Below are 25,189 nucleotides of genomic sequence, written 5' to 3'. Positions count from 1 at the left end.
GCAGGCAGGGAGTTGACTGCAAGCAGTGCACTGGAGAAGGGGATCAGCCTCACAGAGCAGAGAAGAAAACAAAGCAAAGCTACAAGAGCCCATTTGTCATCTCCCTGATGAACACATTTGGGAACGTGTACTGTCAAAGAAGGGGAAGCAGGTGTCCTCATGTGCTCTGATGGAGGCGTGAATAGACGGAGCCCCAAGGAGGGCAGACTGACAACACCTGTCCAAACTACGCACAGATAACGTCCCCTTTGGGAATTTATCCCAGGGCTACACTCAGTGGACAACAACATGTGCACTGAGGTTTTCCACTGCAGCCCTGTTCGTAAGAGCAAAGGACCAGAAAACGCCTACACGTTCTTCCCAAGGGGGCCCTGGATAAGTCAGCGCGGATAGTAGCAGTGTAACACCAACACCATGAATAACAAGAGAAACAGCCCTGGAGTGGGGCATGTCCGAGGCATCAGGTCTAGACTCAGCTCTGCCTCCCAACGCGTGGCCCAGGACCAGCAGCCTCTGCGGCAGTCTCTCCTCCACTCCAGGCTTGCTGGATCCAAATCTGCATTTTACCAGGATGCCCCCGGGGGGATTCCTATGTGCACTGGGTCACTATCTTAAAACTCTTTAGCATTAACACCCCCTGTGGCCCTGTGTGTTGGAGAGGAGGAGGTTCTGGAAGGTGAGGGAAGTTGTCCAAAGTCACAAGGCGAGTGAGTGGCAGAGCTACACTCAACTGCACACATACACGACGGCACAACAGCCCCCAAACAAACAGGGCAGCTCGTCCAGGGCTGCGAAGGGCCAGCCGTCAAGGTTAGTGATAAAAAGCAAGGCGGAGAACACCGTATGTGCCACGTCACTACTTGCGGGAGGGAAAAAATAAAAGCAAAACAGAATCTATATGTAGTTGTTTAAACACCTAGAGGGCATCTCTGAAAACACAGCCTGGAACAGGGAAAGGGCAGGTGCCCCCATGGTGGAAGTGAGCCACTCAGGCGGGCCCAGGAGAGGCGCATGGTTGCGCGAATCTGTAACTTGCATTTTGAGCCACTGGCAAATATTACCTACTCTAAAATAAATGTGTTTCCAGTTTAGGTTTTTTTTTTTTTCCCCTGAAAGCTGGTATAAGGAAGAAGCTACCCACCCAAAGCCATCCCACACTTAATAAGAAACACGCTTTGGGGGAAGACGTGGGCGCGAGCAGTCCTACCCGACTTCCCACTCGCCTTCTGGTCACCCTTGTCTGAGCAGGTGGGTACCCGCAGAGGGACCGCGAGGCGCAGGGCGACACAGACCAACCGTGGATTCTCCAAGCATCTGGGACTCAGAACCACATTCAGGGTCTCTTGGAAGGGGCTTCATGCCTTCCTTGCACCGGTGCTGTGGTCCTTCACTGGGACAGTTTTGTTCAGCAGGGAACACTTGGTAACACCTGGAGACATTTTTGGGAGATGCTACCAGCCTCTAGTGGGTAGAGGTCAGGGGTATTGTTAGACATCTGCCATGCACGGGGCATGCAGGATGTTCTCTGTCTCTGGGGCGGGAGTGCCCGGGTCAGCACGTCTCAGATGCGTAATGTGTTCCGCGAGCACCTGGGGCCCCAGGCACAGCACTGGTTCTAGCAGGCTTGGGATGGACCAGAGTCTGCGTTCCCAAGACGATGCTGACCCTGCTGGTGCGGGACCTCACTCTGTAAGGGGCCCCACCCGACCCGGCTGTGGTCAACCGTGTAACCATCTCTTACAAAGGGGGTGGGTGTTATTTTTGCTTGGGATCGACAGGCTGAACGGTGAGTACTGGCTGGTCGGGGCTGGGAGGCCCTGTTTTGACGGAAGCAGGCATGAGCTTGCCGGGCTCCTGTGTGATTCCAGGAGCACGGGCTGCGTTAGAAGCAGGGAGGTGGTGGCTGGACACCTACCGTCCAAGGTCTCCACACAGAGCTGCAGGCCCAGATTGTGCCGTGGGTTGACCACCCAGTGGTTGCTGGTGGCGGTGATGTCGAACACCAGCCAGCCTTCCTCCGAGGCCCAGAGCGTGCGGCTGTCTAGCAGGAACAGGTCTGACTCCCTGCAAAAGAGGAGAAACCCAGGCTCCAGGTCAGCAGGCCATGGCTCTGTCACCCTGTCACCGGCCAGCCGCTGTTGGAGAGAAGGACCATGTGGCATACGGGAGGCAGGAGGAGGGCCACCGGGCTCCCAAAAGTGGGTGCATCAGAGGAAGATCCAGGCCTAGAGACACCCTCGTAGCTGTGATGGGGAAAGGGAGTGTGGAAGAGGCATAAAGAGATACACACAGCGGACAAGGAGCTGCTCTGAGGCCAACTCACCCTTCCCACATGTTAGGCGGCACACCGATGGGACAGGGGGCAGGATGGCAGGGATTTATAGCCTCCGTGCTGCTGGGAGTCTCGGGGAGGAAGCCCCACTTGTTAGATTACTCACCATGTGCCAGGTACTGCCCCGAGAATTCAATACACATTATCTCATTCAACTCTCACAACCCTACGGGGTAGTGAGACTGTCATCTCCACGGACTACGGGGAGCCCATGACTTGCCCAAGGTCATTTAGCCAGGACGCTACTGAGTTAGGGTGTGAGCTCAGGTAACTGAGCACCAGTGAACAGGCTCTTCATTTCCACACCATGCAACTTCTTCATAAGCCCTCCAAGCATTAGGAGCTGAGCTCCTAGACTGACATTATGTACAGAGATAGCCCTTTAATCCTCTTTTTTCCTCACATTTTGCAGTAGCAAAAAAACTACAAATGACATTGTAGTGTCTGGAAGATGGATGGATGGTTGGGGGAATGGGTAGCTGGAGGGGTGGATGGTTGGGTACGTGAATGGTGGTTGGGTGGATGGGTGGTTGGGTGGGTGGGTTGGTGAATTTTTACCTTTGTGATAGCAGAATTCTAGTATACAAGGTCTCATAACATCTCGCGCAGTTTTACTTAGAAACATTGAAAGTTTCAATATTTGGAGTCTTTAATCATCAGGTACAGTATTTGAGCCCACCCCCCCCATTGGGCCAGACGCCGGGGTACAACAGTGAACAACATCTAAACCCCCTGTCCCGGGACATCGACCATCTCCATCCCGTCAGACCTGGAGTGATCTAATTTTCCGGGGAATTACGGTGAATTTTCTCTGACTCCTGAGCACTTACCACGCGCCAGACTCCAGGCTGAAATGCCTGACCAGCATCATGTCAGCACTGCGTCCTTAAGACAAGTCTGTGAGGAGGATATTAGGGTGTGCAGACCCCAAAACTGAGGCTCTGAAAGGCCCAGTTGTTTGCCTGGGGTGACTAGGGTTTTCTGTGGACTAAGACGGAGCCAAGGTAGGGCTGACATCCAGGGAGACGGCCGCCTGCCACCACCCAGCGACACAGTTCTTCTGGACACTACCTCTGCTCAGCTGTGACGACCGGCATTTCAGAGCCTCTGGCAAATCGAACTCACTGTGCTATAAGGCACTGAACCGTGGGCTGGACGCCAAGGAGCAGGTGCCCCCCCAGGATAAGGCACACATTTCCTATCGGCCCCGGTCCCCGATTCTCCTATTACCCATCACCCCATCATTCATCTCTACCGCGTGCCCTGGAGGCTCCACATTCGTGAGGTTGCCGGACTGTAATTCTGCTGCCTGCCGTAACACACGGACGTCCACCAGTCACCTTCGTGTGTGCAGGCGTCGTGAGAAGGCACGCAGAAAATAAAGCAGTAATTTGAGCCAGCGTTCAAATTTACTTGAACGCAGAGCCCACTGGAAATGTACGGGGAGAGTCCCGTGTCCTCAGCGAGGCGGACACAGGGATGGAGAACCAGCCTCAGCGAGAGAAGGAGCCCAGGCAGGGGAGAGGACGTCGGGCTGCTTCGTGCAGCACAGCTGTGGACGGCAGGAGCCCGAGCTCTACCGCTCTCTGGGCATCGCTCCAGCCCCAAGTCTGAGAGCAGAGAGCCTAGCTGGCCGAGTCAAGGAGGTGCCCAGCCCTTGGCCGTGGGAGGGCACGGCACTCCACGGGGATGGGGCGGCCTCACCGGGACCGCAAGACAGCAAGAGGGGTTATCGGCATCTGTCTCGGCGAAAATCTCTTTGTAGGTGATACTCAACAATGGCAGAACCTGACTGAGAAAATACCGAGTTATATTATACAACGTGTGGGAATGAACCATGACTGGGGATCTCCTAGCCAACACAGGATGTGTACTGTCCCCTCGCCGGTCCCTCTGAGCCCACTCCCCGCTCCAACACACAGAGAGGCTAGAAGATGCTAGAAGGAGCGATAGCTTTTTGGAGCCACAGAGGGTATCGGAGACGCTAACTTGGCCCCGTCCTGCCCCAGTGGAAGAATAACAAGACAGTCTTGCACGACCACATCACTTCCACTTCTTCCCTGGCCCCTGGACGGGCAGTTCCAGAACCGATTTGGGGGACACCTGTGTGGGTTTCCTGCCTCCAAGCAAGAGCTCCCTGCTGTCTTCACCTCCGGTGTGCCTCGACGACGCCCTCCGGCTACCGGGCCCCGCCGGCACTGTCAACGAACCATCAGCTGCTCTCAACAAATAACAGCGAGCAGAAACTCCAGCCCAAACCAGAACAGCTCCCCCGCTCAGACCGGCTCCCCGGGCCCGGTAGGAAGTGTCCACACCACGGCCCAGAAGTCGCAAGTCTGGGTGGTGACTTTGCTGGAAAATGTTACTTGCCGGAAAATGTGACCAGATATCTGGGTAAGCCCTCATGGGCAGTAAAGCAACAAAGAGTAAGTTGGGGCTCTTGAACAGCGAACGTCTTGCCAAACGATACTAAACCTTCTTATTACAGGCCGTGACACTGAGCGCCAGATGGTACCGGCCCGCACTGACTCATCCTATGAATCAGCGGGAACGCACGGGCTCCTCTCCCCGGGGCCTCAGCCTGCGGTCGTCTATTCCGGGCCTGCTTGGAAGACGCAGAGCCGTATTCAAAGGCACTGGGGCAGGACACCCTTGGCGAGGCTGTGCTTCTGCACCCAAGGTCCAGGCACAAGGCTGGCCCACAGGAAAAGACAATGGAGGAATGACTCTGTGACCGGTCTGCAGGGACAAGTGGAGAGTGGGCTCGTCTAGCTGTCGCCTTGAGCACCTCATTAGAGCACAGTGGTTCTCACACTGGGGAGGACCTCTGTGACGTGTTATTTACCTTGAACACGTTGGCCCCCCGACCCAGGCCAGGTGCAAGCAGAGGAGGGGAAGGCTCGGGGTGACGGTCCCCCAAGGAGCCCGACGGCACTCCCCCACCCTCAACCCTGCTGGAAATCCAGGCGCTTCCTTCATGTCGATGCTCTGGACACCCAACCTTAAGACGGTTGTTCTCATTTTACAGATGAGGACAGTGGGCCCTAGAGAAGTAAAGCACCACCCACGCTCAGTGACCTTAAAAGGACAGAACCAGGCACAGCACTGGAAGTCTGACCCGTGAGCATGTGAGCCCTGCCCCTTCCTTAACTCACCTCTCACCAAAGGAAAAGAGACACAGGGGGTGGCTGGGTTCTGTGTGACACCTCTTACTCTCACAACATTATGTGGAGCGGAGAAAATGCTAGAAAGTATGAGATCTGGACGGTGGTGAAGGGAGGAGAGTAGGTTGAGCCAGCAGATTGCTGGGCCTCAGTTTCCTCCTCTGTAAAGTGGGGTTGATGCCGCCTTCTTGAGCAAGTGGGGAGACCCAAGAGAAGACCAGCTCGGCAGCAAATTCTCATGGCTTGTCGGGGCACCCTGCAGTTACAGCAGGCACGTAGGAACGGGAGCACGTTCCCTGCTGGATATGGAGTCCCCAAATCCACAAGTCAGTAGACTGCATATCCATTCAAAGAATGTGCACTTCGACTCCAGGTTCATCTGACAGGATGGTCAGGGTCGTAGACTTTCTGCAAATGGGGCCACTCATCTCAGTACCCACGGGCAGCTCTCCCATAAATCAGTGGGGGCTGCTCCCGGTCTCTGAAGTCTGGGCTGACCTTGCAACTTGCTGTGACCAGTAGGACCCAGTGGAAGGGAGGCCCTGCTCTGTCTGAGGGTTAGCAGTTCTGCTTTTGCTCTCTGGGAAGCTAGCCGTGGATCCCGAAATCGGACTTCTGTGCTAGGAGAGAGACTGCCTGGAAGGGGGCAGAGGCCACGGGGGAAGGGGTCTAGAAAAGAGAGAGAAAGAAACCCAGCCAGCCCCCAGCTGAGCTGCCAGCTTCATCACTGACCACAGCAGATGCTGTAGAAAGTACAAGAATCTCAATTAGTGTCCTAATTGAGCCCTGCCCAAATTCCTGAGCAACAAAATGACTGTTGAGTTACACGGTGTTGTGGGTAGTCTGTCCCTCACAGAGACAGAACCCAAACTATGGTTACGCCGTTTATCACCGAAAACCTGAGAACCACCTACTAAGAAACACTGGTAAGACATGGTGGTACGTACAAGCTTCCATACAGATCAACGCTTCCTGATGAGGGGGGTTCGTGATGAAAAGGTGTTAAGCGAAAAGGCTTTATGAAACAGAATGTGTGGCATGTACGTTTCTGGAGAAATACAAATGCTAAAAAATGGTGAAAAGAAGAAATAGAAAATTGGAGACACACAACATAACAGAAATGAAAAGTCTTTCTCACCCGCGGTCCCCAAATGGTTTTGCACTGTGTTTTTACCCAAATCGCCAAATTATCAACTGACAATTCCTGCTTGTACAAATCGGTCAAGAAAACGGGAGAGGACGAGGTGGGGAAATCTAGTCCGCCATGGCCTCCAACAACGGACACGGCCAATGGGAACAGACGTCTCTATAAAGATACACGAATGGCCAGGGAGCCCATGAAAGGAAGATCAGCATCGTCAGTCACCAGGGAAACGCAACTCAGAACCACGGTAAGATAACACTTTCTCCCACCGGATGGCTAAAACCAAAATAGACAGTAACAAGTGCTGACGAGGATACCCAGTAACTGGATCGCTCGTACACTTCTCATGGGACTGGGAAATGCTGCCACTGCTTCAGACAACAGTCTGGCAGTTTCCCAAAAGGTGAAACACAGAGCTACAATTTGGGGTAATTTTACCACCCAACAGAAATAAAAAATAGATCCATGCAAAATCTTACACACAGATGTTCATAGCAGCATTATCCATAATAGTCCTGAAAAGCAGAAACAACTCAAATATCCATGCTCCGATAAACGGATAAACAAAGTATCTTAAATCCACACAATGGGAAATTATCGGGCAGTAAGAAGGAATCTTCAAGTGACACCCGGTACTACACGGATAAACTCGGAAATCATTATGCCGAGTTCAAGAAAGCAGACACGAGACCGTGTCTGGTGCGAGTCCATGTCTATGAAATGTCCAGAGAAGCAAATTTACAGAGACGGAAAGCTCAGTAGTTGCCAGTGGCTGGGAGAGATGCACAGGGGGAGGCTGAGTGCTGACGGGCACGGAGTTTCCTTTTGGGCTCATGAAAATGTGGAATAGGAGTGATGGTCCCATAGCTTGGAACAGACTAATAAAACCACTGAGCCTCTTTACAAGGGCAAACTATATCATCTGTGAATTCTATATCAATAAAGCTTTATTTCTGAAAGGGATATAGCCAACTGAAGCCTGAAATACAGAACACAGAGCCATTATGCCATAACACGTTGTCTCCTCGGCCCGTGTTCATCAATAGCGTCTAATTCAGTGGGCACCTGCTGTTTCTGAAAGAAGCAATATTGACACGGGACAACCTATTCCCACGCTCCACCGGAGCAGCATGATGTCCCCGAGGGGAGGGAGGTGGCCTGGCTCGCAGCCCCCTTCCGTGGGTACGGACCACGTGCCTGCCCCTCCAGGCTCTCGGAGGGGCCTGGAGCTGGGACGCATATGCAGCCTGCCTTGCCTCACCTTCTCCAGCTGCTCCCGATGAAAGCAGCAGCCTCGAGACCCCGAAAGTGAACGGCTCCCTCCTGAAACCGAGCTCGCCCCGAAACCCTGCTCTCTGTGAGGCGTGAACCGCCGGTGACCCCAACGTCGCGGCACGGAGGGGTGTTAATATTTAACCACCAGCCTGGGAACAGGGAGTTGCTGGGGCTGGTGGCCTCCTGCTCCCGGGGATAGCCCTGAGAAAGCTGAAAGCTAACCCACAGGGAGAAGCAGGAGAGCGGCCCGCCACCACGAGAGCTGGTTTCCAGCCCACCTCCCCCGGAAAGTTCCACGACACTGGAAAAGTGGGTATTTTTAAGTCTCCAGCGTGGGAAGGTGGAAAGTCCTCCCCCCCCCCCCCCGCCTCTGGCTCCTTAGAAATGATTTGGAGACAGATCTCAAGGGCCTTCACCATGACCCCCTCCCAGACCGGAGCCTCCGGGAGATGAGTGCGCCATTCAAACCAGCCCCAATCGGGACAGCCCCAGAACCTGCAAACCAGGCAGCTTGGAAGTCTAAGGGTTTCTCTAGGCCGGTGCACCCCAGGCAGGAGCCCCAGGGAACAGAAAACCCAGCCGGGCCCCATCCCGTCCCCAGTGCCCATGGCCTCATCACTGGAGCCACGTGGGGACGAAGCCTCCTTCCCCCTCCTGCCTGAGGGTCCCAGCGGTCTGGGGTCTTAAGAGCTGAACAGAGCCTGGGATATCTGCTCCCACTGGTTCAATTTTCAGCTGGGGAGGCCAGACCTGGTGCACAGGGCACCAGTGGCCACACGTGAATAGCCAATTCTGGGCCTCCGTCTCAGGGGGTATGTCCGAAAACAGTCTCTCACCATTCTAGCCTGAGACCCGGCTTGACAGTCATCCCCCCACCCCCACCCCGCGTCCCTCAGACACAGCCCATCACCTTTGGGGAGCACCCATGGCTGAGGCTTGGAAGGGCCACACCTGGAGGTACCCAGGGTTTCTGCAGGAGGCCTGGCTGGCAGCGAGAGGCCCAGCACCCGACACTGAGGCCTGGGAGCGCTCCTGCCGCCCTGCTTGAATGAGTGACATTCTCTTACCTAATGCTCCTTCCTCCAACGGGGCACATAGGGTCAGGACCCCGCTTTATAGGTGAGACAGTGAAGGGGTCGAGAAGTTAAGAAACTGTCCTCAGCCAGGGAGTGGCAGGCCCCAGATAAGAAGCGACACGGAGCCACCCTTCCTTCCCACCGGGACCACACACACACACACACACCCTGCGCCAGGAATCTTCCCAGGAGTTAGAGGGCGCAGAGAGAATCCAAGAGAATGTGGCTGGCCCCAGGCCAAGTGACCCCCATCCAAGAAAGAGAAATGAATTTTTGACTAGGTGCTGGGCAGAATCACACACACACCCCCGGAAGCCCACATCCTACCCCCAGAACCTGTGACTTGTCGAGTCAAGGGGCTCTGCTGATGTGATTTAGGGAGCCCCCTATCGTCAACAGGGTCCCTATAAGGCAAAAAGGGTGACACGCCAACCAGAGACAGAGGTGTGAGAGAAGTAGTGTCTCTAGACACTACTAGACACTTCTGTCTCTAGTGTCTAAGGACAGCAGTAGTGTCACAGGGACGTGACTGCTAGCCAGAGGCCGTGAGCCAAGGGATGAGGGTGGCTTCTGGAAGCTGGAGAAGATGAGGCGACAGATTGTCCCCCCTGGAGCGTCCAGAAGGGGCTCAGCCCCGACACACCTTCAGAGTAATTCAGTGAGATCCATCTAGAACTTCCGACCCCCACAGACATAACATGACGAACAAACAGGTATTGTCTCAAGCCACTCAATTTGTGATTTGTCACAAGAGCCGTAGAACGAATGGAGTTTCATTCCTGAAACCAACCCCCAGGTCTCAGGTGCTCTGTGAGGAGCCAGACGCGGGCTCGGACTCCCGATGAGCTGAGCACATCACCCAGTGAGGGCCGTTAGACCCCGATCAGGGGGCAGGAGGAGAGGAAGGAGTCCTCCAGGGCAGCAGAGGAAGAAAAGCAGTCCAGGGTCTCCTGAGGCAGGTCAGAGGGATGGGCAGAGCTAATGCAGCCAGGAGGGCAGGAAGGGCATTCCAGCTGAGGGAACAGAGGATGCAAAGCAAGGGGAGAGGGGGAGCGGAGCCTGCAGCCAAGGGAAGGTTCTGGTCCAAAGAGAACGGGGAAGCTGGGGGAAGAGTCTCCAGCAGGGGTTACCAGCAGACTCCCCTCCCTCACCCCTGCGCTGACCCTCACCCCCACCCCCCGGCCCTCTGGAACACTGCAGGGCTGGACACTTTAAATCTCCGCACGCTGCACTACTGCGGGGCCTCGAGAACATGCCCCAGAAGACAGAGCAGGAGTGAGCGCGGTGGGGAACCCCCAGCTTTCCCGGGCTGACATGATGTCACAGGGGGGAAGAGGGCATGCTGCTGCTCGGCCCAGGATGAGTCAGGCTGGGAAGCCAGCAGCCCCCGTGCACCTGGAGTCGGACCAGCACGCAAACACCAGGCCCGCAGGGGCGCTGGGAAGGAGATCAAAGGGCCCAGGGGGGAAGTCGGGCGTGGCGCCGCGGGGAGTGCCCCTCCAGGGCCCCCGGCTGGGGCGGACCCAGCCCAGGTCCCCAGCACCCCACCTGCGGCTCCAGGGAATGCCCTGCCCTTCTACCAAGTCACCCAAACAGTCCCTGGCGTCCCTGGGACAGGAAGATGAAGTCGGGGAGGTCCGAGGCTTTTTTTAAACACGCTTTAAGACTACGCATATCCAGGAAGGCTAAAATTAAGTCATTTGGGAGGAAGGTGGAAAAATACACAAAGAAGCATGGTACCCTCCGCCCAGGGCCGGAGCATGAGTCGCCAGCCCACGGTCTCCCCACCCCAGAACCATCTGTCTGTCTTTCTGACTGTCTCTCTCTCCCTCCTCCCTTCCCGCCCCTGCCCCTTCGTCTGGGCATTCACAGGACAGTCAACAACACTCCTGTCTGCAGTCCAGGAGGCCCATGTTGTCAGAAGTCAGGAAGCAGATCAGCAGCCATTAAGGTTGGGGCCTCAGTTTCCCCACCTTCAAGAGGAAGGGTCTGAAATTTACCAAGGTCTTAAAAACTGCCCCCATTAATTGAATACCCAAGAGAGGAAAATGAGATGGTCAAGAATGAAAAGGCTCTATATTCGAATAAGGGTGGAATGCACCACAACACCCCTCCTTGAGAAATTTCAGAATGTGCATTAGCTCTTTAAAGGCTCTGAGAAGTCCTGCTGCAAAGAACGTCTACTCTGGCTTTGGCATGTGATAAAGAGGCTCTCAAACATGTGTGTGCCCATGGGTCATGGAGGCAGGAAGTGGACAAGGAGGAGCAGAGCTAAAAATAGAAGGTTCTCCCCTATTAGGGATGCAGCAACCGACAGAAGAAAACAATCAAGAGGTCTGAGTGAAGTCCAGAATCCTCTTTGTGAAGAAGCCCCCTGGTTGGTCCTTGGGTCACACTTTGGGTGGACAGGGACATAGGTATTGTAACACAAGGCTTTGGGTCTTAGGAAAGTTAAAGTAAAATCCCAGGGGAGTGACCCTGGGCAAGCCTACTCCCCTCCCTCAGCTTCTTTTATTTATAAAATGGGTTAACTATAAGGACTGTTCTCAAATGGATTAAATGGGATGACAGAGTCAGGAGGGCCCAGCCAGTGTCCAAGGCCCGTGGCTCTGGGCTGGAGCAAACCTCAAAGGCAGAGTGAAACGACCCCCGCCCCGGATTTGAGCTGCCTCAGCCCCAAAGCAGGGAGCTCACAGCCCAGCTGGGACCCTCACTCAGGATGCAACGATCTTGGAACAGGCCTGGCTCCCCATCCTGAGAGGGGCTGCTGATTCCCACGACAGCTGTGAGGCAGGGGCTGTGGCCCTTTCCACAGGTGGGAGGCGAAGGTTCAGGGAAGCCAGCAGTGGTTCTGGTGGTGGAGGGAGAGCTGCCACCAGGAGGATCCCCGGGGGCCCTACTCCCTGCCTTCCTGCCCCGACCTCCTCGGCCCCCAGCAACCCTCGAGGCCTTCGGAGCCTCGTTATCTGAGTAGGTGACTGCTCTGCCTTCAACCCTTGATTAGCTCTTAGAACAAAAAGCCCAGAGTCCCGAACGTGTTCCCCCTGCCTCCCGACACCCCTGCCCGGCCCCACGGCTCCAGCCTCCCCTGCCTCCCTTCACGCCCGTCTGGGCAGGGCCTCCGCCTACACAGGCCCCCGCAACACGGTCCCCCGCCCTTTGATCTCCCGCACACCTGCGCCTCCTTCGGCCCCCCGGGGAAGCTTCCGCCGACACCCGAGAGGCACGTTGTCAGGAGACACGCTCCGAGCCTCTCTTTTCCAGCACTCGGGCTGGTGTTTAAATTAGTCTGCAGAGGTCTTCGAAGCGACCTCTTTCCCGACCAGGATTTTGAGCTCCGAGGCCACAAGAACATGGCCTGCTTTGCCGGCCGCTGGCGTAGCCCGGGCACCTAACACCGCGTGGCACGCAGTAGGTCTCAATTTGCTGTTGAGCGAACGTGCTGTGCCATCGGTGCGCTCCTACCAGCCCAGGGGGCGGTCTCTGGGCTCATGTCCTGTCGTCTGTGTTAATAAAAGAGGAAAAGCAAAGGTTTCCTTTTCAAGTGACTTTAGTGTTTTCAGCAACGGATTCACCCCCAGTTCCTAGGGCCTCAGGCCACGGCTCCCCCCTACCCCACTGCCCATGGGGGGTGCCTGGTCCTGGCCACCGGTCAGCCCCAGGCCCTGCACAGCCCACCCTCCAGGCCTGCCTGTGCCCTCGGGGGGCTGCCGGATGACCCAAGCAGAGCCCCAGCGGGAAGCTGCCGGGGGTGTAGGCTCCATCCCTCCATGCCTGTGCCCTCGTGACCGCCGGCACCCGCTCCTTCATCGGGATGTGTCCGGGGAAGCCAGGAGGACACGGATGGACAGGAAGCCACAGCTAGGAAGAAAGCCAAAGGCCAAGTGACTTTTGGCCCCAACTCTTGTTCCCCTTTGCTTCCGGTCCAGGGTTTGGGCCCCCGAGTTGCCAGACACTGGAGGCCCTGTCACTCCGTCCAACCGAGGAACAAGCCACACAGACACCAAAGGACAAGAGGTGAGCCGTGCGAGTGACGTCAGTAACCAAGAGGCCTCAGGGCGGGGGGGAGGGGTGCCCTGCAGAGACCCAGGGCCTGCTGGGGAGCCCGAGAGGCTTCAGAGGCGGCTCTGGAAACCCGCGGCTGGGCGGCTGCGTCCACCTGGCACCGCGGAGGCGGGCGGAGGAGACTCCCCGGCCAGCAGACTCATCTCCCCAGCCCTTCCCCGGTCGCCCCATTTCCTCCAGCTCCAGCGCCAGACCAAAATAGACCGAGGTCAAGGCTGCCTCTTCCACACACACTCAGGGAATAAACAAACCGACACAAACACAGCTTTCACGCTGGTCGCCCTCCCTACCTTTCTTTCTTTTTCTTTTTTTTTTTTTAAGAACCACAGGCTGTTTTAAGATTCCAAACCCAGAGGCAGGTTAGTCAAGTGAAGCGGGCAGATGACGGGCAAGGGAAGTGAGCCTTGCAGCAGGGTCTGCGGGCAGACACAGGGATCACGATCGCCAAGTTTGAGGCTTCCAGAAACAAAGGCCAGATGGGAGCGCCTCCATGCAGAGTGGGACGGGGTGTCTCAGACTTAACTCTGGCCACAGATCCTGAAATGGAAGATCGGTGGCCAGAGGGGAGGCTGAGGAGACAGCTCACCGAGGGCCCCACCGGCCGGACACCCCATCGTATCTTCTGTCATATTTCGGGGGCCCTCCGCAAAGACAGATCCCGAGTCAAGGACTCAAATGCAAGTAGCCCGAGAGGCGCCCCCCAGGAACCACCTGGACACGAGCGAGAGCGTGAGGAAGGAATGAAAGAAAGCCCCAACAGGACGCCGTGTGCAGCTGGGGCTCACACCTCTGGGCCCCCAGGACGAGGGCAAACACCACTCCGCGTGGTGCTCCTCAAGGTGACAGGAGAGTGCGGGACTGATCCCTGACCGCTGGCAACGGAGGGCTGCCCCAGGGGGCCTCCGCCCCTCCGTGGGCTGCAGACGGTCCCAGGGTCTGAGAAGACTCTCGGGCAGGAGAGGCCAGTGCTGAGTGGAAGCACCCGGGTCTGTGGCCACCGCACTGAGGAGGGACGGGGGCTCTGTCCGAGGCCCCAGCTGGCAAGGCCGACATGACAGGAGTCACACACACCCCCCCGAGATGGCCGGTAGGGGCTGGAGGAGGAAGACAGCGGGCAGGACATCCACCCAAGACACCCGTGGCCGTGGTGCCAGCGAGCGGAGAAGGTGATGGAGAGGAAGGCGGCAACACCCAGGAAGCAAGACTGGGGGGTCACAGGTTCACCTGGAAATTCAGGGTCTGGACATGCACCCCGGGCCCTCTGACGGGAAAGGGATCCGAAGCAGGACTCTGCTAGCAAAAGCTTTCCAAGAAGAACCCCCATTTCCTTTCCTTTGACAATAGGTTTCTCTGGAGGCTTTTGGTTCTGGCTCTTCGTCCTACCTGACTCCCGAACCACCCTGCCCCCCCTCCTCCACGGCCTCCACCTGCCGGCCCAGTCCCTGAGCCAAAGGTCGAGTGCAAATCCCCAACCCCACAACATCCAGGGGAAAAACGACGTCTGCTTTTGGACCTAGGTATCATCTTCAAAGAGTCCTTAATTTAGCCCTAAAGAAGAGTCAGTGGCCAAAGAAGTCCTATTCCTTAAAAGGCTCTTACAATCCAGTCTTCATTCGAAAAGCAAAACCGTCCGCTCTAAGCCGGGCCCTGGAGGGTCGGCGGTTGAAAGCCCCAAAGGTTCCGGGTGTTCCGGGCTGAGGACCTAGTGATCTGGACTCCCAGCTGCCCGGGTTCAAGACAGCGAGACCGCGCCGCGACGGGGGAGCAGAGCTTCGTTTTAAAGCAGGCAGTGCCGTGGGGGCAGCCGGCTGGCCCACTCAGGAGGAGCGCAAGGCTCTCGACCTCGGCGTCATGAGGGTGAGCCCCGCTCCCGGTGTAGCGATGACTGAAATAAGGAAATGCACTTAAAAAATAAAATACAAAGAAAACAGAAAAACTACAAAAACAGTCAGATTAAAAAGACGATAGGTAGGGTTGAGACAGACCAGCCGGAGTGGGAAAGGGTTACGCACACTCGGCGAAAAGCCGGTCTCAGAAAAGGGCAAAGTCCAAGGAACTCGTAGGAGGAGATGCCTGAGGAGACCGGACGAGGACAAGTCAGCTGGTATCCCGGGTGGGATCCTGCAAGAGAAGACAGGCCGTGAGGATGAAACCAAAAGGAATCTGGATAAATGACTGGCCTCAGTTAATGGTAACAATGCATCCACATCGGTTCTTTTTTTTTTTTTTTTTTTTTTTGACAGAGAGAAACACAGCAAGAGAGGGAACACAAGATTGGAGTGGGAGAGGGAGAAGCAGGCTTCCCGCTGAGCAGGGAGCCCCATGCGGGGCTCGATCCCAGGACCCTGGGATCATGACCCAAGCCGAAGGCAGACACTTAACCGACTGAGCCACCCGGCACCCCAACATGGGTTTATTTTTCACAGCAAGTGCACCATACTGATGTCATCGGCTGATGGGGGAAGCCAGGCACAGTGCATACTGGAATTCTCCGTACGTACCCAATTTCTCTATGTCTAAAAGTTCTAAAAAGAAAAATAGTCTAATAAGAAAAAGTAAATTATATTTTTTTCAAAAAGCTGGTTTGGCAGTATAGGTGCAGGAATTAAACTAGAATAGACCAGACGGACAGGGAGATGGGGTGAGCAAAGCAGGGGCCGGAAAACAAGAAGTGTCCAGAGCAAAGGGGGTAGGCAAATGCCAGCCTGGCCATACCGGAGGGCGTGTGTGCGTGCGCGTATGTGTGTGCAGCCGCCACGGTGTACCTGTGTATATGTCTGTGTGTTTTGTGTGTCCCTGTGCCTTTGTGGATGGGCGTGCCTGTGTGTGTGTGTGTGTGTGTGTGTGTGTGTGCACGTGTCTGTGTGTGTGTGTCAATGTGTCTGTGTACGGGAGGCAGCTGGAAATGAGGCGGGAGCTGGGCTGTGGAAGGCACGCCCCGGACTGAAGCATTTCAAGGTAAAGCTGCAGGGTGTGCAGGTGAATACGGCTATCCGCACACATCTGCAGACATCCATGCCCAGAGAGTAGCAGGGCCCATTCCGCGGGCAGGGGACCTGTGCCATTACTCAGGGGCCCACCCACAGAAAGACTCCCTGCATGGTTTAATGCTCTGCCACCACCAGCTTGAAATCCAAGGTACATTCTTAGCAAGTGGACCCACATTTTCACTTTGTTCTGGGTCTCACAAATGATGCGGCCAGTCCTAGGTGCTTGTTTTGAACCATCAAATAATAACAGCCACTTCCAGTACAATTTCAACTATGGACACTCTGGAAAAGGCAAAATTATAAAGACAATTCAAAGAAAAACAGGAGCCATCAGGGTTTGGGGGAGGGGAGGGATGAAGAGGCAGAGCTCAGAGGACTGTTGGGGCTGTGAAAATACTCAGGATGACATCATAATGGTGGACACAAGTCCAGAGAATGGACAAAGCCCAGAGAATGGAGACCACCAAGAGGGAACCCTACTGTGGACTACAAGCTTGGGGAGATGATGACGTGTCCATGTGGGTTCACCCATGGTAACAGTGGTCCCACTCTGGCTGCGGATGTTGACATGTGTAGGGCGAGGGGGTTTAAGAGGAATCCTCTGTACCTAAAATGTCTCTAAAATAAGATTAAAAAGGGTGCCTGGGTGGCTCAGTGGGTTAAAGCCTCTGCCTTCAGCTCAGGTCATGATCCCAGGATCCTGGGATCGAGCCCCGCATCGGGCTCTCTGCTTGGCAGGGAGCCAGGTTCCTCCTCCCTCTCTCTCTGCCTGCCTCTCTGCCTATTGTGATATCATTCTCTCTCTCTCTCTGTCAAATAAATAAATAAATAAAATAAGATTAAAAAAATAAAAAGAATACACATGAAGACTTCTAGTCTCAACACCCGTCCTGTTGGGGTTAGAAATGAGAATTTCTGGGGTTTTTTTCCTCTCTGTTTTTTAAAGATTTATTTATTTATTTGAGAGCTAGAGAGCAAGACTGAGTGACCGGAGGGGCAGAGGGAGAGAAAGAGAGAGAGAATCCTGGAGCAGGGAGCAGGGAGCCCGATGTGGGCTCCATCCCAGGACGGTGAGATCATGACCCGAGCTGAAGGCAGAAACTTGACCAACTGAGCCTCTGCCAGGCGCCCCTCTACGTTTCTCTTTAAACCTGCTCCCATGTGGTTCCAAGGACAACTCAATTTGGGCCTTACAATCCCAGACCCTGGGACCCATAGAAGCCTGTGAGCAGGTGCATGACAGGTGCGAAGCAGTGTTTCGGGAGTGGAGAGCGGTCAAGGTGAACAGGAAGGTCAGAGGAAGACAGGGATGGGGTAGAACTTCCTATGCCGAGCATGCGTCAGAGCCAGCAGCACCCCTGCGGCCTGTCCAGAACCCCAGCGTCTCAGACCCTCCTAAGTGGCTCCACGGCCCCCAGGAGCTTCCCTCCCAGATGCCAGCACACACTCTGCGCCCATCAGCATCCAGACTGGAAGTGCCTGGGGACTGCCTATCCACCTCCACACCAGTGCTTCTTAATCAGGGGGCGTCCTGCTCTTGGGGGACATGTGACAATACCTGGAGATCATTTATGTTGCTGCCGCTTGGGGGTGACATCTCACGGGTACAAGCCAGGGACGCTGCTGACCTCCCCGCAATGCCCAGGATGGCCCAGCTCATGCAGGGGTCTGCAGGGACACCACAGCATGTCAGCGCAGCCACGCCTGAGAGACCCAGCCTCCCGCCCTACTGACAGAGGTGGCGGCATGGACTCTGCAGCCCCTTGAGCCCTGACGGTGGGGGGGAGGGGTGGTAAGGGGTGTGACTCTGACTCCCAAAGCCTCTGCAGGAGGAGGGAGCCAAAGTCACCCTCCTGAGACTCTAGGTGGCCTGGCTGCGTGCCTTTGCCCACCACTTCCCGGTGCTCCTTCCTTTGCTGGAAACATTTTCTAATTACTCACTTGCACACACAATTCTCGTCTTGGGGCAAGCTTCCAGGAAAGCTGACCTGAGACCAGTGGTCAGTGGGCTTCACTCCACGGCAACTCACTCAGCCAGCAGCGGCTGCCTCTCCTCTCTGCCTGGGGGTCCCGCTGAGGATCAGGCAGGAGGGAGCTCCGTGATCCATTAGCAATGCCTGCCTTGGATCCCGGAGTGGGCGTGTAGGCCGGGTTCAGTTCGGGTTGGCTTTCCTTCCTCCGTTCCGGGAGTGGGAAAACGGAATGCCTTGGGCATTGTGAGGGGCTGGGGGGTTGGGAGAAGAAAATGGTGCTGACAGGCTGGCAGGAAGACAAAGGAAGGAAGAACCAGTGTTTGCAAGAACCTTGGGCATTTGCCCAGACGCCTATTTCCACCATGAACTTGAAACAACCAAGGACTTCCATGAGCATGGCTGATTCCTTCAAAACATCATCTTTTGGGTAAGCCTGCCTTTCCCATTCTCACTGAGTTCATATTTGAGCAGGCCCTTTTCTTCCCAGCTACAGATGACCGCTCATGACCAAATTGAAAAATATTAATTCTCTTTGTCTCCTGCCAAAAAGGCTAAAGCAATTACAGGCCCTGATATGAAACACAGATGTTAATACATTTGGAAAAACAGGCTCCTATAGGCAAGCAGAGGTCCAAGTATGAAGTGCTTTTGGAATTAAAGTGCCGGATCAAGTTATACAGACAGCCCCCGATGCAAAAGCCATTCTCCCGAAATTCATTCCAGTGTGGGAAACCCAGGGCCACGGCACACATGCTGACATTTCCCCTATGTGCAGACGAGAACCAATCCACCCTTGGGTACCCCCTGGCACACAGCTCTAAATAATATAATTATAATCATCACAGGGAAACCTCCCTAAGATCGAAAAGTATTATAATTACAGGCAATTTTCACTTTTTTGGAAATTGGGCTCAAATGCTGAAGAAAGACTGCAAACAAGGCCTTCTCGAGTTTCAGCCCTGGAAGAGAGAACTCGCTGGAAGGTTTACCGGGACGGACCAGTCCCAGGCTGGAGGAGCTGGGAGGAGCTGGGAGAGCGCGAGGCCGCCCCGGGGCTCCTCGGCCAGCACTCAGACAACTGGGCTGTCCCCGGCATCTTCATGCCAGGCCCTGGCTTGGAGCTAGGGACACCTGCAGGCAGGAGGCGGCCATGGTCCCCCAGTTCAGGAAGTCCACAGCCTGGGAGAAGGCTACACACGTTTTCCTCCAGTCACACACACTCACACTCACAGGGTTTACAGAGCACCTGCTGTGTCCCAGGCTCCTGGTACAAAGAACAGAACAATGGGGAAAATACAGCCAACTCCCACCGTCACAAGACACCTGTCCTTGCTTAGCCCCTGGGCAACTGTCAGGCTCAGATCTTCGGGGAGGCTCCCCCAGGGTCTCTGACCCACCCAGCTTCCAAGGGGTGGAATGGGGGTGGATCCAGATATCTCCAAAGCCCCCAGTCTTTCCCTCTTCATCATGCAGGATCGTGGAACACACGGGTCAGGTCTTTTGTCTTCCCTGCCTCAGTTTCCTTCCCCCCGTCATTTCCTGATTCCTAGGACTGCCGTAAGGGCAAAGGAAGAAAAACAGATCGGACAGGAGAGAGATGCAAGCTTCCTTTCCTTAATCCCTAACCTGGCACTGTGCCTCAGTTTCCCTGTCCGTGAAGTGAGATGGGTAGTGGTACCTCCCTGGGGAGGGGGTTGTGACGGGAAGGACTACAGAGGGCCGCACGGCATTTACTCCAGGCAATTAGCTCTGGCATCACTGCTGTTCCAGAAGGCCGGCCTCTCCTCTCCGTTCAGAGAGGTGTCCCCAAGGAGGGCGGGGCCAGGGTCGCGCAAGCGTAATGGAAGGCATCAGCCAAATGGATGCCGACGGACAAGCAGCAGCCCTTACCCGCAGGCAGGTCTGCAAGGGGACCACTTCATGGGGGGACATTTGTTCACCCTGACCTTAGCCGTCAGGCGTGAAACCCGTCTGGAGTGACCAGAGTGGGGCAGCGGCGGAGGCATGCCCCGTGGTGGAATCGTTTGTGTCCTCTTGGAGAAAGACGGCTGGGCCCGGCCACTCACCTCGAGAACCCTACCTGCCACTCAGCTGCGCGGCGCACCATCCTCGAGGCCCGAGAGGGAAGCAAGACAGAAATCCGCGCCCCCACGGGACGGATGAGGTTCTCATCCAAGGTCCCGCAGATCCTCAAAGGAACAGCCAGGGCAGGGAGCAAGTCCACTCCGGGCAGCCTCAAAAACTATCAGTGTCAAGGTGACACCAGGACCAGCTACATCAGAATTGTCCAGGTGGGACCCCAGCACCCCAGCTGGCACGTATTACCTGGTTTTGAATTCCACCTTCGTGTGTGACCTCAGGAGGGTCACCTAACACTCTGTGCCCCAACGGTCTCATCCACAAAATGGGAGAACATGGACTTCTCGAGGTCATCAGGAGGGGGTTGGGAGGACGCGGGCCCTGGCTTGCGAAGCGCTGACCGGGTCAGTCACAGGCACAGAACCTGTCGTCACTGATTCCCCACCAACCTGACTCTCCCCACAAAGACAGGCTTGGGATGAATGATGGAAGGAAACAAAAGCACAAAGATCAGGAAAACCACCAAGGCCCACCAGTCAGCCACAGCCTGCAGGACCGGAAGCCAGAGGCGCTAACTAGACACAGTCTCTGCCCAGCAGGTTGTCCCTACATGCAGGCTTCTTCCAGAGTGATCCCTCCGGACACGGGAGGGGACCCCAAGGGGACCCCAAGAGGCATCAGGGGCCTCTGTTCCTGTCCAAGTAGCTCCGAACTGGGGTTTGACAAATGTACTAAGAAACGTACCAAAGGGTCCTTGACCAGACTGCCCCAGGCCCTGCTCTCCCCTGACCTTCCAGCATGTCTGGCGGGTGCCTACTTTCCTGCCTTTTGAAAAGACTATAGAGAGCTGAGTCGGCTGCTCTTGAGAAAGCAGCACAAAACCAGAGCTCCCGCCCTGGGGCTGAGGTGTAGTGGCGAGACGTGCAAGCCAGGAGACGGGGAACCAGGCACGTAGGCCTTCGGGAGCAGCAGAAAACTGCTTCTGGAAGCTTCCGGAAGCCTCTGGAGCCAGAGCCCGAGGGTATCCCCACCCTCAGCCAGCCCCTTCCCTGTGCCACTGAGACTGTCAGTCAGGGTCAGGACCGCACGTCAGGCTCGGTCCTACAGAGGAAAACAGTTATCTTTGAGAAACCAGGCTAAAGGGAACACAGGAGTCTGTCTGTCCCCTTCTGTCTGTCAGGCAAAGAAGAAGGCTCACAGAGAGGAGCGAAGAGAGCTCTTGGTCGCCTCCTGTCCACAGCCCGCAAGCTAGACAAAAATGCCCAGCCCCACCCCCACGACTCTGACTTATCTGGAGTTAAAAAAAAAAAAAAAAAAAAACCTGCTTTCCCCCTCCCCCCAGTGATTCTAGCCCACAGCCAAGGGTGAGAACCAAAGTTGGGGAATCACAATCACCATTTGAGGCCCAGGTGAGGAAATCAGGACACGTGAGAAGCACCACGGTGCTGTCGTAGCCAAAGACGCGAGCCCCGGAACCCCAGAGACCCAAGTTCAAGTCCCAACTCTGTCACCTTCTAGCTGTGTGAGCCCAGGTAAGTTACTCCCTCTCCCTGAGCCAGTCTCTGGCTGGGGACTTTCTCTGGAAAGTGGGGATACCAAGTTTTCCAAGGATCCTTTCCAAGGTACGTAAGGAAGCAGAAGTGGCCGGCACAGTCACTTCCAGAAAGCACCAAATGATGGCAAGCCTAGAGCAGGGGGTGGGGAGGTGCTCTGGTGCGTGACCGTGTCCCTCTGCCCAGACATGCTCATGGTGATGAAAGTCAGGAAAAGAGTCAGTCCTGCTACCAAGTCCTTAACCTTTACGTAGCACGAGGGAGACTGGTGAAGGGTCCAGAGAGCTGTGCCCTGGAGCCCTCAGTGCTCTCCCACTAAGACCAGCTCTGCACCCAGCACCCATGCACCTTCTGCCCCCACCCCCGTTTCCCTGAATGGAAATCACAAGGGCATCCCCTGCGCACTTGCCAGAATACAGAAACTCATCCCCACACACACCCCAGCCCCGCCCCATAGAAGTGAACTTGACTGCATTTTCACCAGATCTCCAGGAGCCCTGTCACCAAACTGATTAAGGACAAGGAAACTGCTGGGCTTCCTTCTCGAGAGGGAGGGGTCAGAGCTGTGGCAGGTGTGAGGGTTCTGGGGGTGCTGAGGACACTGCCAAGGAGCCCCAGGACGCTCCCTCCATGAGAGGAGCCGGGAGCGCTGGGGGAACCCGGGGAGGGCCACTGGGTGTGACAGAGCCCTCCCCCGGCCCCAGCAACAAAGGGACACATGCTTGCCTCCTCCCTCTCCTCGCCTGCCGGCTGCCCTGGCAAACGGCCCCTCGGCCCCCACTCCAGCCCGTCACGGGGACAGCTCCTTCTTCCTCAGTGACTCAGGCTGTGGCTGAGCCAACCTTGGCCCCGGAAACCACTCTGAGGTCACCCTCCTGGCAACCAAAGTCCCTGAGACTGACCGAGGGACACTTTTCATCCAGCTGCCAATATCATCTCGACCTTGGCAGTGACTGACACCCTTTGATGAGGTTCTGCTGTCCTAGCAGGCCTGTGTGCCCCCTCCGGGGGTTTCTCATTAAGCACCTGCATCCCCCACAGATGGGGCAGCCCTGGGGGGAGCAAGCTTGGACCCAAGGTGTGGGGGGGGTGGTGGTAAGGATGGAAATGCCGAGTCCAGCCCAGAATGAAACCGATTAACTAATGCGATCCCCTGTAAGCCAGGCCCAAGCCGGTCCAGCCTAAGTCCTGGGGTTCAGAAGAGGAGGAAAGGCTCTGACCCCTTGCTCCCCCAAGCACTACTCCCCCAGCAAGGCCACTGGAGCCAAGGCCCCCGTCCCTAGACCTGCCTCACAGCCCCACTCGTCCCACAGCCCGTCGAGGGCGGCTCCAGTGGCCTCCCCAGCTGTCCGGGGCAACGCTGCGAGCAGGGCCCGAGGGCTGTGCAAGGCCTCCAGCTCGGCTCATTATCGGAATTTAATCTGGATTCCGAGAGATCAAGAGGACTTGGTGGGAAGTGGCTGCCACGAGGGGAGAGGTGCTGAGGCTAAACCAAAGCCGGCTAATCCCCAGCACCGCAGAGCTTTCCTGGAGCTCAGGCAGAGAATCGCCAGTGAGCCAGATGTCCCGGCCCCACACAGCTGGGCGGCTGACGGCAGCAAGACCCCAGACCCTTCGGCAGAGGGAGCAGGCTGGCCACGAAGTGGGGTGGCAGCCACAGGATCTGGGCTTCTCGGGGGATCAGATCAGCCACAGGCCTTCAGCCTGAAGAGGATGCGTGTCCCTTCCCCGGGCCCTAGAGCTGGGGAACGCAAACGAGCCCCCGCCGCCACACACGCTTCGGCCTGCGGCCCACCGGAGACTGCAAAATGAGGCATTCGGCAGAGATAGCTGCGGGGGGCGGGGGGAGCACCGTGGCAGCCAAATCTTGGATGCCCCCACCCCCATTTTCCTTTGAAGACCCCTGATTCCCCGAGATGATGGGGATCATGGTGAAGCAGACGGCGGGGATATAGGCGATGGTGGTGGTCGTGGTGGTGGTGGTGGTCGTGGTGGTGGTGGTGGTGGTCGTGGTGGTGAGGATGACGGAGATGGTGGTGATACTGATAACACTGAACCTTTACTGAGCACCCGCTGAGTTCTAAGGAAGCCCTGGGAGGTAGGATGACGTTATCATCCCCATCGTACAGAGGAGGAGCCTGAGGCTCCAAGGTCATTGCTTCCAGAGGCCATGCTGGTAGGTGGTGTCAGGATCTGAATCCACACCCTCAAGAGCTGGGTGATGCACCCGGGGAATTACACAATACAATCATATGGCTTCTGGATTAAAAAAACAAAACAAAACAAAACAACCCACCCAGAAAACACATATAAATAATTCAAAAAAATTTTTTAACCTTTTAACTTCTGGAGAATAAAGGCCTTACAGCCTTCTTTCAGGGACAGAAAGGAAACTTAGACACCTGAAGACGGCAGCCCCGTCCCCGCCTCCGCTCCCTGCCTCTTTTCTACTTTGCACTTGCCAGGTCATCTCCTCGGCCCGAGGAGCTCCTGGAGGGCAGGGGTGTGGGTCTGCTGCCGCTGCCCTGCACACAGCAGGTGATCAGACATTTGCTAAGGAGGAACCTGGTCTCCCAGCAAACCAAATGCCCCCAGAGTCAGGAACGCAAAGCGAGGCTCACAGCCCCCAAAGGGGGCCTGTGGCTAAGCTGCTCACAAGGGGCAGCCCGTTGCCCCTCGCCACCTGCCGGAGAGCCGCAGACAGCTGCCCTGCCCGTCCCTCTTCCAACCACGGTGACTCAGGCCTTCTCCCCTCCCCGAGGGCCTCTGGATCCACCCCACGGAACTAAGACAGGGCCGAGGAGGCAGCAGCCTCAAACCGTGACGGGACACGTGCCCACGATGCCAACAGGCTGACACAGGCAGAAAGACAAGCAGCTGCTGGCAGCCTGGTGGGGAAGAAGCCAAGGCTCGTGTTTCATTAAGCAAGGACCAAGTGGCTCGCCCCATTATCACGTATTATCACGTCCCTCTGTCCTCCCCAGAGCCCGTGCTTGTCCCCACCTTAGGACCACGGCCTTTGCCGTTCCAGCCCACGCCCCATGGCCAGAGCCTTCTTGTCATTCCGACACCCCAGCTCAGCACGGCCTCGGCCACCCATGACCGCTTGATGGCTTCAGGAGGCCAGCTTGTCTGCATCCTTGCCTCCCGGTTTGCTGCCCATCTCCTCCAGCCCGCGCTGTGGCGTGGAATGCACCCCCCAAAAAGATACGCTCGAGTCCCACCCCAGGTACCTGTGAATGTGACCGTATTTGGGAAAAGGGTCTCTGCAGATTAATTCGCTTGGTTAAGTAAGGTGAGGTCGCATGGGAGCAGGGAGGGCCCCGAGGTCGAGATGGCCGGTTTCCTTCCAAGAAGAGAGAGGCACACAGAAGAAGGTCCCTTGAGGGTGCAAAGCCACGTGGAAAGAGAGCAGAGAGAGGACAGACAGCGGTAGCTAGAAGCCAAGAGCACTGACAATGGACAGACACCCCTGGAAGCTGGAAGAGGCAGGAAGGAAGCCCACCCCTGCCCTTCAAAGGTTTCAGAGGCAGCCAAC

General features: G+C 56.2%; 1 protein-coding gene across 2 annotated transcripts in view; it reads right to left on the bottom strand.

The window, feature by feature from the left end:
- The window catches only part of BMP7 (bone morphogenetic protein 7), an 88,121-nt gene that overhangs the window by 27,935 nt on the left and 34,997 nt on the right, over positions 1–25,189 (bottom strand). For both annotated transcript variants that reach the window (XM_059133184.1, XM_059133183.1), the window contains exon 3: positions 1,916–2,064. In XM_059133184.1, coding sequence (XP_058989167.1) covers positions 1,916–2,064 — 149 coding nt within the window. The remainder of the gene's footprint in view (positions 1–1,915; positions 2,065–25,189) is intronic.

The sequence above is a fragment of the Mustela lutreola genome, chromosome 9 (assembly GCF_030435805.1).
Source record: "Mustela lutreola isolate mMusLut2 chromosome 9, mMusLut2.pri, whole genome shotgun sequence".
NCBI lineage: Eukaryota > Metazoa > Chordata > Mammalia > Carnivora > Mustelidae > Mustela > Mustela lutreola.
The sequence above is the reverse complement of the archived record's forward strand: the minus strand, read 5'-3'. Positions and strand labels throughout refer to the sequence as shown.